Below are 13,831 nucleotides of genomic sequence, written 5' to 3'. Positions count from 1 at the left end.
CTGAATGTACACAGCTATAAAGTGAAAGTCGCTCTGTGGTGTCCGACCCTTTGCGACCCCATGGACTTGCCCATGGAATTCTCCAGGCTAGAATACTGGAGTGGGTAGCTTTTCCCTTTGCCATGGGATCTTCCCAACCCAGGGATCGAAGCCAGGTCTCACGCAATGCAGGCGGATTCTCTACCAGCTAAGCCACAACTATAGGTTTCCATTAAATCCTTCCGCTCTGTTACTCCCATCCGCTGCTTGGATGAAGGTATTGCTTGTCTGTGAAATCCGGCACACTCCAAAGGCCCTCTGGGTCGTCGCTCTCCCGGAACAGAAGGGGGCGTCCCTGAGCGCGGGCGAGAGGTGGGTGGGGCGGAGAAACGGTAGAAGCAGGGATTGGGTGAAAGAGACAAGAAACCTAACAGCGGAAGTCCCGCCCAGGCTGGGAGAGACTTCCGGCTCCAGCGGCTTGGGGCTTGTGCTGACGGAGCGGAGCCAGCAGCGCCAGGATGGTGCTGCTGGAGAGTGAACAGGTATAGCCAGAGCTGGCCGGCTGAGGGACCGATGCTGTTTGGGGCTTAGCTCGGGACCTCTGTCTCGTTCTTCGGGAGGGACAGGGACTTGACGAGGCGGGAAGGGGGTTTGTGGTTGCCTAACGGGGCCGGGCTTGTTGTGTTCCAGTTCCTGACGGAGCTGACTAGGCTCTTCCAGAAGTGCCGGTTGTCGGGCAGCGTGTTCATCACCCTGAAGAAGTGTAAGCAGCTGTGGACGCGGCAAGGCCTTCGGAAGGGGGCTGGGAGGCCGAGCGAGACCCCGGCCCGGGTGCCCAGAGACTGGGAGCCTCAGGCAAAATCTTACTGCTGCGCATCCTCTGCTTCCCCTACCTTCCTCCACTTTATACTGGGCCCATTCAGAGCTGAGGGGCCAGAGTATTAGGGATTGGGGCTGGTGCGGCCCCCAGCACTTAGCCACCTAAGTCAGTTCCGGTTCTAGTGGGCCCCAGTCATGTCAGGGCTGTCCTTTATGTCAAGGATTCCAAGCCGCGCCATGATTAGTGAGATTTAATGTGCTTTGATATTACAATGTTACCATCTTGGGAGTAGGAGGTAGGTTCCCAAGATGTGGCCAAGCCATCTATGATAGCAGATAATGTGGCTAACAGAACTAGATCAGTGGAGGTGGATCGGGTATCCTCTTTGTATCCCTTCCCGATTTATTAACTTTTTGTTAACCTGTTAAGTCTGTGACTGTGTTCACCAGGATATATTTTTCATGCAGATGATGGCCGAACTAAACCCATTCCAAGGAAGGGTTCTGTGGAGGGCTTTGAGCCCTCAGACAACAAATGTCTGTTAAGAGCTACTGATGGGAAAAAGAAGATCAGCACTGTGGTAAGTTGGATTCCTAATACTCCTGTTTTGGAGTTTAAAGACTTGAACTTAAAACTGAGGATGGGTTATATCTGTACCAGGTTTTGTGGGTTTTTTTTTCTTTGTAAGTTACTAAATAAAGCCTAGTGTGTAGTTCCCCAGCTGTTTTGAAATCAAGATCTTCTTTTATTACCTTGGTAGTAGAAAGCCCAAGAGCAAAATTAAAATGAAGGCGGTAGAAGTCAAACACTTGTTAGAAAAAAATATTAGCTTATCAGTCCTTACTCAGAGTAGTACTGTAAGGAGCAGCTGGCATATTTGATTCCTTATTCCCTTACTGTGCTTGGGCTTCAGTGAACAGTTTCTCGGTACCAGATGCTTTTTACTTTTAAGCTGATTATTCCTTTATCGTTGTGGTTCAGGTAGCAAGCATGTATTATATCAGGCTTTGAATTTGAGTATGTCGCCTGGCATGCTACAGTCCATGGGGTTTGCAAAGAGTCAGACACTACTGAGCATATGGCTCATTGAGTAAGAGTTCTAGCTTTCCTTTTCAAAGTGGAAGTTGAATATGGCAAAGCAAGAAGGCTCCTTGGATCAAATGAATACTTATTTATTCTACTGGGGCAGAACCAGGGTGCCCTCTATCCTATCCTATCAGTATAGGATATTCACAAAAATGTGGGCGATAATTAGTTGATTAATCTTCTGTTACCAGTTATCTTGAGATTTTTACAGTAAAGCATTTATGTGGCTTAAAAAAAATAAAGTTGGGTGTCATGAAGTATGGAAAACTAAGGAATCTTTAGACATAAAATTTCTCTTGTGGTAGCTTGCAGTTTGCTTACATGGGCCTGAATTAATGGAAGGTAGGTTTAAAATAAGATGGGGAGGGTGTAATTTAAATGTATCTTGCACAAAAGATTAAGTTCTTTGACATCTCTTAGACTCCTTAGAAAAAGTCAGTACAATGTGTTTTAAGGGATTTCAACAGAGGCGAGAAGCATAGCTTCTTAAGCAGCCCATGTTTCCCATCTTGGTACAATTCTCAAAGTGCAGAGCTACTTTACTTGTTCCTCAGGCAGAGGAAAGTGGAGTAGAAAAATAGCTTTTAGTAGAAAAATAGGTTTCTCATTCATGCAGTAGGGAGGAAATATTTTTAAAGATTAGGATGTCTTCGTGAGGCTTTTGAGTTTTACTGGGTGAGGCAGATGATTTTTTTTGTGGTAACAGGGGTGATCTTTTCCCCCTTATTTTCCAGGTGAGCTCCAAAGAAGTGAATAAGTTTCAGATGGTGAGTTTCTGGTGTTCTTTGTGTCCCATTTCTTGAGGCAAGAGTCAGCCTAATGTTTAACACTGGGTTGGGTTAAGATTGTGATTTAAGTTCACTGCTGTCCTGTGATGCTGTGTTTTACCAATAGTTTACAAGTAAAAGCTGCCAAGCTACGAATTTTACTTCAACACTGACATTGTCTTTTTAGCTAAATTTTGTTGTCTTAGGCTTCATATATGCTGTACTTACAGTACAGTTATGTAAGTCACCTGCAGTCTTCCATTTTTGCTTAAAAAAAAAGTAAAAAACGTGCAACTCACTAGTGGGTGTTGTAGAAGCTGCTATCATGTGAGGGTGTTTGCCTTACACCAGATTCTTTAGGATACAGGTGTCCCATAGTATTCTATACTTTATCAGTTAGGCTTTCTGATTTTGACAACCCTAAATCCATTACGGAAGTAGGGCAGATGCTCCACCAATTTGCAACTCTTCGCACTAAGGTCACGCTCTGTGTCTTTTAGGCTTATTCAAACCTATTGCGAGCTAACATGGATGGGCTGAAGAAGAGGGACAAAAAGAGCAAGAGTAAGAAGAGCAAAGCAGCGCAGTGAAGGGCACCAGCTTTCCCGCTTTCACCAACTAACCACTGAATTGCTGTTTTTCCTTTGGTTTTTATTTTTGGCCACAAAGCTGAGTTTCTGATTCCCTTATAATGACTGTTTTCATGTGAGTTTAGGGTCATTTTTGGATGGAAGAAGGGCTGCAGTGTTTACAGGGTAGTTCCAAGGAGCCAGTTTATCTTAGATCTGGCTAAGTGGTTTGTGTTGGACGGTTGTATATTCCTGGATAATAGTTTACAGACTCTGTAGCCATCTGTAAAGAGCAGTGTATTATTTAACCTGTATTTATCAGCACTGACCAACTTTTATTCTTTTTCCTACCCCATAAAAAGTTTCTGGCCACAGCTTCTCGTTCTGGAATGATGTGATTATGAATAGGCTTGAGGCCCTGTCTTTTGGTTTACTGGAACTGAAACCTGACAATTTTATTAAAAGTTGTGTTATTTCATGGGTTTCCCAGCTGGCTGTATAATTTTATCATCTTAGCTCCTTTAGCAAATCTGAATGAGTTTCATAACCAAATAAGAGTTTGCTTAACCAGACTAAGGATAAGCTTATTAGAGAATCATCAAGAATAAAGATTCCAAGTTAATGATGATATTTGATTTCTTTATGCCCTTTACTTGGGACATTTTCATGTGCTTAGTATACAGGGCTAAGAGAAGAACAAAGCTGTTTTCTTGTGTTCTAGCTCCATAAACCCTGTAGTGTTAATAGATTTGCAATTAAAAAGCAACAGATATATGAAAACATTTATTCAAAAGATAAATTTATAATATATTACACAGGAAAAACCTACAAAGCTCAGCTTTGTAGGACAGCTTAGAATGTAAAGCTAATTTAAAATTACAATGAATGTACAATGTTTTGTAGTATAAGCTCCTGTCTGTTTGAACAATGCAATGATAGCTCTTTAGGATTAAAATAAGATTCTGTAGTAGTCATCTCTGTAGCTGTACAGGAAGAGCACAGACACCCTGCAAGAGGAGGGAGAAGACAGGATCAGTATAATGGGTAAAGAACGCGGCTGATACTTTATTTTTAGAACACTTAACTGTAGGAGTTCTGTGTAATCAAAAACAAGATGGAAGGCTAGTCACTAAAAACATTTTAGTGTTTGAAAACATGAACAACTGGCATTCTGACAAGGGGACATAAAACATAGGAGTTACCTGGGTGATTAAAATGATAACTGGGATAGCTGCTACTGAGATCACCGTGTTATTGATAAGAGCATGACTGTGATTCACAGTCCTGACATGTATTTACTGGTCACTAACTGCAGTTCTAACATAGCAATTTATTAGTCATCTAACCTCAACAAGACAATAACATATTTGTCACTCTAAAACCCCTTCTTGGGGGAAAAACTCCTAAAAACAAACAATGCCCGCCCCCGATCCCCCCCAGCTTGACTTTTAACCTATACTGAAACCTGCAATGCCTTAGTGATAACTTACTTTTTTTCTACTTTGATGTTATAAATCTCATCACAGACTAATTTGAGGTATCTTTGCTTTGGCAGGCGTGACAGCAGCTGCTTCACAGTTGTGTTAAATGCCTGTTCATCAGCATCCCACTAGGAAAAAATATAGATAAGACTTAACACAACAGGTACTAGGGTTTATTAATTGGCTTTTCCTGGGTCACTAATGAGGTGTCAATGCCATCCCCTCTCTAAGTAACACTGAAGAGATCAGTTACAGGGGGAAGAACTAGTGGGGAGACTGTGAGGGTTCTTCCTCTGAAGAACTGAATTTCTTTATAAAACTAGCTTACTAGATCCTGCCTAAGAATGCTGCAGCCCCAGTGTGTTAACGTGACTACCCCAGTTATTTCTGCCAACTGTTGACTTTAGGTGAGATGATGTGCACCCGTTTGAGTGGCGCATGAAGCAGTAAATCACCAGTATTGTGCTATATGCTTATTTACCAGACAGGAGAATACCAGTGGGGATGGAGGACAGGGAAGGGGGGAGTTAGCTTATAAGAGAAGCTACAGGATATATTGTACAGCACAAGGAATATAATCAATATTTTATATAAATGGAGAATAACCTTAAAATATAGCATGAAATGTCAGTTCTGGGGCAAAGTTCATTTTTCATCTAACTTAATCTGACTAAATACTCTGGATAGACAACAGTATTCTTTGGTTAGATATGCTGCAAAAATCACATGTAGTTATTCTTACAGTTAAATATTCTTATAGCAAAGGTATATATTAAAATTTTAAAAAAGTTCAGTTAGGCTATTTGATAATAAAGGTATGTATCTATTTTGAAAAAAAGCATATAAAAAAGGACCTACATTCAATTTTTACAGAAAGATCTTCCATATAGTTTTAGTTCTGCAAATGAGCTTCCCTATTTGGAATGAAGGTTTGTTTGAAGAAGCATAGTATAGTGGGCGAGAATGTAGATTCCACTGCTCTGCCTAGGTTCAAATCCTGGCTCTGCAACTCCCTAGTTGGGTGACTGAGTAAGATGTTTAACCTCTCTGCTTCTATTCTCCATAAAATGTAAAATAAGGATCTGTAAAAAGGTAACGGTATGTATCCCTTGGGGTTGTTACGATTAAACGAGTTAATATTCCTAAAGTGCTTAGAACAAGGCCTGCTAGAGCTCGACACACAGTAAAAACCCTACGTGTTTGTTAAAAACATCTCTGAAATGTAAAAAAAAAAAAAAAAAGGGTGATTCCCTCAAAGTATGATTTAGTAATACATATCACATAAAAGAAACAATGCTCCTAAATTCCTGGGACTGCTAGAAAAATACCTCATATCATAAAGAAAATAATGCCACTTTCAACTTTCTTTTGGCAAATCAACAGCAAACTTTGGGATTTTAAAGACTAGTGCAGAAGAGTTCATCTTGCTTACCTCTAATGACAGGAACTGTAAGATTGTTTCTTTGGGTAGATCCACCTGTTGATACACAAAAATGTACATCATGTGAGGGATCCTAAGCAGCACATACTGACTTGTGACTGTGGAGTCACTTTGGATGGAGCAGCATGAATGGGATGCTTCTATGCTGCTTATTGAATTTGGCAGTGATGTGATCTCAGCACTTAGAACTAACACATCACACCGCAAAGCTTTGGCAGCACTACCTGCAAAGGCCTGCAAAGTGAAAGAGTGAAAGTCGCTCAGTCGTGTCCGACTCTGCGACCCCATGGGACTGTACAGTCCATGGAATTCTCCAGACCAGGATATTGGAGTGGGTAGCCATCCCCTTCTCCAGGGGATCTTCCCAACCCAAGGATCAAACCCAGGTCTCCTACATTGCGGGCGGATTCTTTATCAGCTGAGCCACGAGGGAACCCCAAGAATACTGGAGTGTGTAGCCTATCCCTTCTCCAGTGCATCTTCCAGACCCAGGAATCAAACCAGGGTCTTCAATGCAGGCAAAGTCTTTACCAACTGAACTATCCGGGAAGCCTGAAACATGTAGAAAAATGATTTTCATTTTCAGTCCCCCTCCTCCCAATCTTTCAGAGGAAGAAACTAGGAGAAACAGGCCTGTATCCCAATTCTGTTGACAATGAGCAAAAATTTGACAGTGTGGACAAAAGCCATCCTCAGAAAGTTAAAGAAAGTGACTTACAGCCAAAATTTCAATTTCACTGCTTTTCTGATGTAAGTTGGCAAGGGAGGTCTGAAGTCGGGTTTGTACCTAACAAGAAGGAAAGTGTGTTAGAATTCAGAACCTGTCCAATCAACCCATCTTTCTTGCCATTTCAGTTCTTATTCTAGGAAACAATCACAGATGACAAACCAAAGCCTTTAAAAGGGATCCCAAATATTATATAAGGACTTGCTCTTCATCCACCTCAGTAAGATGAGTGTCTAGTGTATTATGACCTCAGGGAAAATGAGATTTTATAGCCTACCTTGATCATTTGTTTGCTAATCCACTTATTTCTATATACTTTTGAACTGACATGTAATAAAAGCTCAGTGCTGTAAAACAGCGCATGCGGAAGCAGGGAGATTTTAGTATTAAGCTAAATTTAAGAAGGGGACAGTGACAGCATTGAGAACATGGAACTGAAATATGGTAGATATGAAAAGTGAGTTTCCACCCAACACTGAGAAACAGCCAGGAAAGCTAACAAAATGAGGTAACTTGATCTTTTGTGTCTCAGTCTAATTACGTTCCTAAGTAATGGCTACCCTCTCATACCCTACTCCCAAGTGAGGCCAGTGTCCCAACTCTGCTCAGTAGCTTTTCTACGCTGTCCTTCCCTCTGTCCCTTCTATTTGGAACACCCTCATCTTCCCTCTCTGCCTGCTGAAATCCTTCAGGGATCACCTCCACGAAGCCTTTCTTGATCATCCATACAGACACCGATCTTTCTCTCTCCCCCATGTCTGTAGCATGCTCTAACACTCATTCAGTATACTTAATTCAGCATCCTAGTACTGATTTTTTTCTATTCTCCAACTATATATATGCTTCTCAGGTTATAAAGTCTTTGAGGACTGTGGCCATGTCACATGTTTTCCATTTTACCTGGCACTTAGCACAGAATCAGGCAAGTAACAGATACCAAAAACATGTATGCAGAGAGAAACCTGCCACACGTCTTGTGGAGGATCTCTTCTGCTTTGTTATGTACAACAAAACCAAATGGGATAAGGAACTTTTTGTTTGGACTCAGTAATTCTGACAACAGCTGCTTCCGGGTGCCCACCGTGTATACTGAGGGCTCTTTGGAGGACAAACGGGGCAGAATCTTGGCACCTGAGATGCTTTGTGTTGGTGAAATTTTCAGAAGTCACCAAGTTCAGGAATTGGGAAGAAAAACATTTCCAGGAAACTGTTCCTTCATTCCCTTTCTTGTTTTCTTCCTCCTTTGCGGCTCATGTTAGAAAGCCGAGGACACTGACCATGTACCTGAGTCTCATACCGCCTTCGGGTGCTGGCTGACAGCTTTTCTGGGGCGACCACACTCACAATGGGAACAACCGTTGCTCCATGGATTTCAAACAAACCTGAAACAGAGTTTTAGCAGTTATGGCCTTATCTGGTCCCACTTTCTATTACACACCACAGAGCTGGCAGAGATGATTAGAATCCACTTCGGGGTGAGTCTATGGACTGGATTATGTCTAAGCCTTGTTTTTTGTCTCTGCAACTGTCTGCACTGGCCCATAAACCCAGAACCCCAATTATCCCCTAGTAGTTCTGACACTTCTGTCTGGATCACCAGCCTTCCCTCCTTCAGTGGGAGGTGACAAAGGCATAGGGAGGCAATATGAGTCAACCCTCATGAACCTAAGGAAAAAAAAGGCAAGCTTAACATTTCCCAAACTATAATTCTTTAAATTCCTCTAAGTATTTGAAATCTGATGGTGGCAGAAACCCTGCTAACAGAAATGAACCCAAAAGATTTAATTCTCTTAAAAGTCAAGTAATGTCTTCTCGTGGACTTCACTGGGACATTTCCTTTTCACTTGGGTTGACAAATGTAGTAAAACTAAAGGTGTAACTATCACCACTGTTTGCTCTTGGCTTTCATGAAAACAAATGTACAGCGTGTCTCCAGGGCATTTCAAAATACTTTTCTTCAATCTTCTATATGGGGAAAATTTATCCACATTTGATCTACATAATAAACTGAATCAAAGAAAGATTAAACCACTTGTAAAAACAAGAGACATATCAGGACCAGAAGGGTCACCAAACTCCCAGTGGTTTTTATCATTTTCTAGAATGTAAGTTTCATAGGGATTAATTCTTTTCGGTATAACTAATTGTACATATGTTACTTTAAGAGGATATTACTGATGCAGTGAGTTAGCCACAGTTCTAAGTATTTACAGCAAACATGTACACACACACAAGCATTATTATGTTTAAGTTACAATTAGTAATTATACCTGAAGCATTAGAAAATGATCCCTTCAGATTTTGTACTGTAAGATTATCGGAAGCTTCTCTAAAAACAAGCAAACAAAAACAATTAGAATAAACAGTCACTAAGACAAAAGCAACACATAATTTATAGTGAGCTACACTTAGAGGCTTTCTATTAAATATACTGATATTTAATAAATATTGGTTATTAGTGGAGGAAAACAAAATTTTCACTTAATTATGCTTTTGATTAAGAGCAAATAAAAATTATAAAGGATGTCACTTCAAATTAACATTCTTAGAGACAGCATTCTGATTTATTCAGCTGGGTTTGGAATACTGGCTCAACATAAGAAACTAATTTCAATGAAATACAATGGGTGTTCTTTCTGCTCTCCTCACAATACAAGGAAACATTAGCAATGCCCCACCTTCATTATGGATGCAACCTTGGTGATCACCCACAAGAGAACACTTAGTAAATGAGATTCTTTCAGAAGCTGTGAATGGATGTTCTTTCAAAGACTGAATTAATTTATAGCCTTTGAGAGACATAATAGCACTCTATCTTGGGAAAACAGGGAAATAATCATTCACATGGAAGAAAGATTTTAAGCCCTTCCCTGCTAAAACTAAATCCCATCTGGCCAGTTAAGTGTCTTAATAATGTCTGCCTGTACTATTACTAATAGTCGCTATTAATTTGTTGACTATTTTTTGTTTTCTAAAGCTCTGCCTTTGATTTGGATTTTTAATCCTAATATCTAGAGGCTTCAAGAACATTATATATATATAATACACACATATATACCCTTAGAAAAAGCCTGACAGTGAATTTATTCAAGCCAGGTGGAGATGGGCGGGGGCGGGGGCGGGGCCAGGTTCAGGGAAGGCATCCAAGCAAGAACATTATTTTATATAAGCCAGGATTTCTCAGCCTGACATTTGGGTCAGATAATTCTTTGCTGGGGCGGAGGTGGGGAGTCAGTCCTCTTCACTATAGGATGTTTAACAGCAGCCCTGGTGTTTACTGGGCTTCCCTGGTGGCTCAGTTGGTAAAGTATCCACCTGCAATGCAGGAGACCAGGTTCAATCCCTGGGTTGGGAAGAGATCGCCTGGAGAAGAAAATGGCAACTCACTCCAATATATCTTGCCTGGCAAATCCCATGGATACAGGAGCCTGGCTACAGTCCATGGGGTCACACAAGTCAAACATGACTTAGTGACTAAACCACCACCATCCTGGTGTTTACTAGATAACAGTAGTAGACCACAACCAAAAATGTCTGCAAATACTGCCAAATGTCCCCTGAAGGGCAAAACTCCGGATTAAGAATTACTGCTGTAAGTCAAAAAAAGTATTAAAACATTTTTATTTATTTATGGCTGTGTTAGATCTTAGTTGCAGCATGCAGGCTCCAGAGCACGTGGGCTCTGTAGTTGTGGCACGTGGACTTAGTTGCCCTGTGGCATGAAGGCTCTTAGTTCCCTGACCAGGGATTGAACCAGTGTCCCCTGCACTGCAAGGAGGATTCTCAACCACTGGACCACCAGGGAAGTCCCTCAGTAGAGTACTTTTTTCCTAAGCATAAATAAAAGACTTACAAAATTTAGAAAGCAAGGGAAATGATCCTTTGTAATCCCACTAATCAGAAATAACTATAAAAATGAAAAATTTGGTTCATCATTCCAGACATTTTTCTGTGTATGAACTATATATTTTGGTTGCAACAAAAATGGGATCATATCTTATTTGTGGACATCCTTCCTTATAATAAACAGCTTTATTAGAAAAATAATTTTTAAAGGCTGCACAGTATTTCACTGTATTTACTGTAATTTGAGCAATCTTCTATCATTGAATTACTGTGATATAAGTGAGGTTCCCAAAGTGTGGTTCCCAGAGACCCTGGAGGTCCCTGAGATCCTTTCACAGGGTATTTGCAAGGTCAAAAGTATTTTCACAATAATCCTAATGTTAATTATCCTTTTATTTGTATCCTTTCATTAATGTGTAATGGAATTTTCCATAGACTACATGGTGTATATCATAAGAGACTGAATGCAGAAATAGACAATATAAGACTAATAGTAATAATAAGAATAAAACAATGTAGTTTTTTCTACTTATGCATTAGAGATTACAAAAATTAAAACAACAATATCTGCAAATATGTAAAACAATGCTACCTTTCTTACTAAATTTATTTTGTTTTGGAAAATAGTTATTTCCATTAAAACTGTTATTTAGGTTTGCATGTAATGAGTTTATTATTGTTATTTTAGAATAAGTATTTTTAAAATGTTTACATTTTAGTTTCCAACACAGAAATATTGATCGATATAAACCACATAAACGAAGCTCTTAGGGGGTCCTCAAATATTTTTAAGGGTATGAAGTGGTTCTGAAACCAAAATATTTGAGAACTGCTGTTATAAACAATGTGTGTTGATAGACATCTTGGTACTATCCCTTTGGAATAATTTTACTGTAAATTCCTGGAGTGGAATTGCTGGGTGATTTTTTTTTTTTTTTTAGATTTAAGGCTTTTAACTTTGTTAAATTCCTATGCAGACAGTTGAACCAATTTGCATTGCTATGATGAGTGAGAACTTTTCCCAGAACATTATTATTTTCCAGAATATTAGATCTTTCGAAACCAGTGACAAAACACTACTGCAGTTCACTGATTAACAGACCAAATGAGATAAATGGAAGCTAGACTGTGGTTCCTCAGGCTTTTCAAAATGATAAAATAATCTTTGACGTGTTATGAAGGACAAATGCTGAGAGTAAGTTATGACTAGTTTTACACGGAGTTATATAATTGAGTTATTCAGAAGCTGTACTATGGTTCATTAAAAGTTACCTTGGGGAAAAAAAAAGTTATCCTGACCTGTCTTTATCTCCCCAAAGGATCAAACTGACACTTAAAGTAAATGAATGAAAATTCTATGTAGGCAGCTGCAGCTGGTTTTCTGGTCTTTTGTTTACTACATTACCTGGTAGTCCTCTCATCACTGACTTTAGTCCTCAGTTTCTGTACAACGTGGTCCACGAGATCAGACTCCAGCACACGTTTCTCTGTTTGCCTGTCCTTCTCAAAAGACTTTACCTTAAAAAGAATGAAACAGACCCATTATTTCTGAAGCCAACAGGCTGAAGAGTACCATAGGAAGACTCTTCAGTCAACAGTTTAGGTTGGTGGCTCTTAACCAGGGGTGATTTTGCTCCCCACAGAGCATCTGGCAATAATTAGAGACATCTGTGGTTGTGACAGTTATGGGGGGTGCTGCTGGCATCTGGTGGGTAGATGCTAGGGATGCAGCTCAACATCTTACAACGGACAGGACAACAGCCCCACAAAGAAGCATCTGGCCAAAAATGTCAAAATGTGGCTGCTGAGAAACCCTGTCCAGATTCAAACAGCTTATTATAGACAGAATTAAAAAAAAAAAAAAAAAGGCCAAGACAAACCAGCTCCCATTTCATTTGATTCTTTACATGTTTTCCCCCTTAAACATCCTTGGGTCAGTCACCAAGATTTCTACAACTCCTCCCCCTCCTTTCCAAACCCCGGTCCTGTCATCCCACTTTTATGGTGCCCGTCTGTTCATCTTCACTCCCATGGCCAGTGCCCTGCATTGGCTTGGGGTAGTCTGATACGCTGCCCTCAGCCTTCCCCAGCTTCAGTTATCCCTCACTCCCTTCCATGTTACATCTCCCTGCAGGTTAATTTTTCTTATATACTCTGATGTTCCCTACTGTCCAAAAACATCCACCGGCTTCCCACTAGCTGCTAAATCAAGTCTGAATTCCCTGGTTGGGCATTTTGGCTCTCTATGATCCAGCTAGAACCATATTCTCCTGCTCAAGTGCCCCTCTGCACAATTCTGCTTCACTCCAAATGGACTATTTGGGGTAATATCGGAATAGTTCTCAGCTGGGCTGCCTCCATCTTTGGGACCACCTACTGAAAGAACTGCCATTACCGTTGTTATTCCTTTGCTTAAAAAGCCTTTTTAGTATCCTGCCCATCCATTGGGGTCCAGCATTAACTGCACCTCCACTCTGAAGACTTCCCTTCTACCTCTGTAGTAATCTCTCAGGTTGAGGAATCCTCAAAGAATTTTCTTGTAGGACTCTCATGGCATTGAGCATTTTCTAGCTCATAATCATGCATGAATGTCTTCTGTTCTCCACCAGATTATAGGATCCTTGACAGCAGGACCTGTGGCTTATATGTCCCTGGATCCCTCATGGCCCTAAATTCAATCCCTTCCACACTGTGAATGCTTAACATGCACTTGCTGAATGGGTGAACATAGTGATGTTTTGCCCTTCAAATATAAAGATGTTGCTATTTTATATTTATAAATATACATGTATTTATATATATGCTGCCACTAACAGAGGCAGAAGAGTCAAAAGAGCTGGATGAGCTGGAACAATGTACTGAAGTGAACAAGATCACATTTAACAGAGACAAATATGAGGTCCTATCATCAAGCCCTCACTGCAGAAGACTGGTCAGATATGGTGACAACTGTGGGAAGGCCAATGGGTTTCAGCTGATGATGAATTCAAGACGACCAAAAGAACTACATGGTAGATAAAGTTAGTTTACTTATAGGCTGTATTAGGAGAAATATGTTATCTGGATTGAAGGAGTTTACAGACCCTTCTTGTTTAGTCAGAATATGCTTAGAGCA

The 13,831-nt window shown here is 40.5% G+C and overlaps 2 protein-coding genes across 4 annotated transcripts in view; one reads left to right on the top strand and one right to left on the bottom strand.

Moving 5' to 3' along the window:
* Positions 1-404: 404 nt before the first annotated feature.
* On the top strand, positions 405-3,699 carry SRP14 (signal recognition particle 14). The gene is made up of 5 exons (XM_061430730.1): positions 405-521; positions 670-742; positions 1,267-1,379; positions 2,620-2,652; positions 3,153-3,699. Exons 1-5 carry the CDS (start codon positions 498-500, stop codon positions 3,240-3,242), a joined length of 333 nt encoding a protein of 110 aa, XP_061286714.1. The 5' UTR covers positions 405-497; the 3' UTR covers positions 3,243-3,699.
* A 292-nt stretch (positions 3,700-3,991) lies between these two features.
* EIF2AK4 (eukaryotic translation initiation factor 2 alpha kinase 4) overlaps positions 3,992-13,831 on the bottom strand; it is a 97,296-nt gene continuing 87,456 nt past the window's right edge. For 2 of the 3 annotated variants that reach the window (XM_061430727.1, XM_061430728.1), the window contains exons 33-39: positions 12,122-12,234; positions 9,141-9,199; positions 8,155-8,252; positions 6,862-6,930; positions 6,135-6,179; positions 4,712-4,830; positions 3,992-4,228 (exon numbers count right to left, since the gene is read on the bottom strand). In XM_061430727.1, the coding sequence (XP_061286711.1) occupies positions 4,171-4,228; positions 4,712-4,830; positions 6,135-6,179; positions 6,862-6,930; positions 8,155-8,252; positions 9,141-9,199; positions 12,122-12,234 (561 nt within the window). In that variant the 3' untranslated portion in view covers positions 3,992-4,170. Of the gene's footprint in view, positions 4,229-4,711; positions 4,831-6,134; positions 6,180-6,861; positions 6,931-8,154; positions 8,253-9,140; positions 9,200-12,121; positions 12,235-13,831 lie in introns of those variants that run through there. The other variant, XM_061430729.1, reaches the window with a different exon arrangement.

Source organism: Bos javanicus, chromosome 10 (genome assembly GCF_032452875.1).
Source record: "Bos javanicus breed banteng chromosome 10, ARS-OSU_banteng_1.0, whole genome shotgun sequence".
Classification (NCBI taxonomy): domain Eukaryota; kingdom Metazoa; phylum Chordata; class Mammalia; order Artiodactyla; family Bovidae; genus Bos; species Bos javanicus.
Note: the sequence above shows the minus strand (reverse complement) of the source record. Positions and strands in the feature narration are given on the sequence as shown.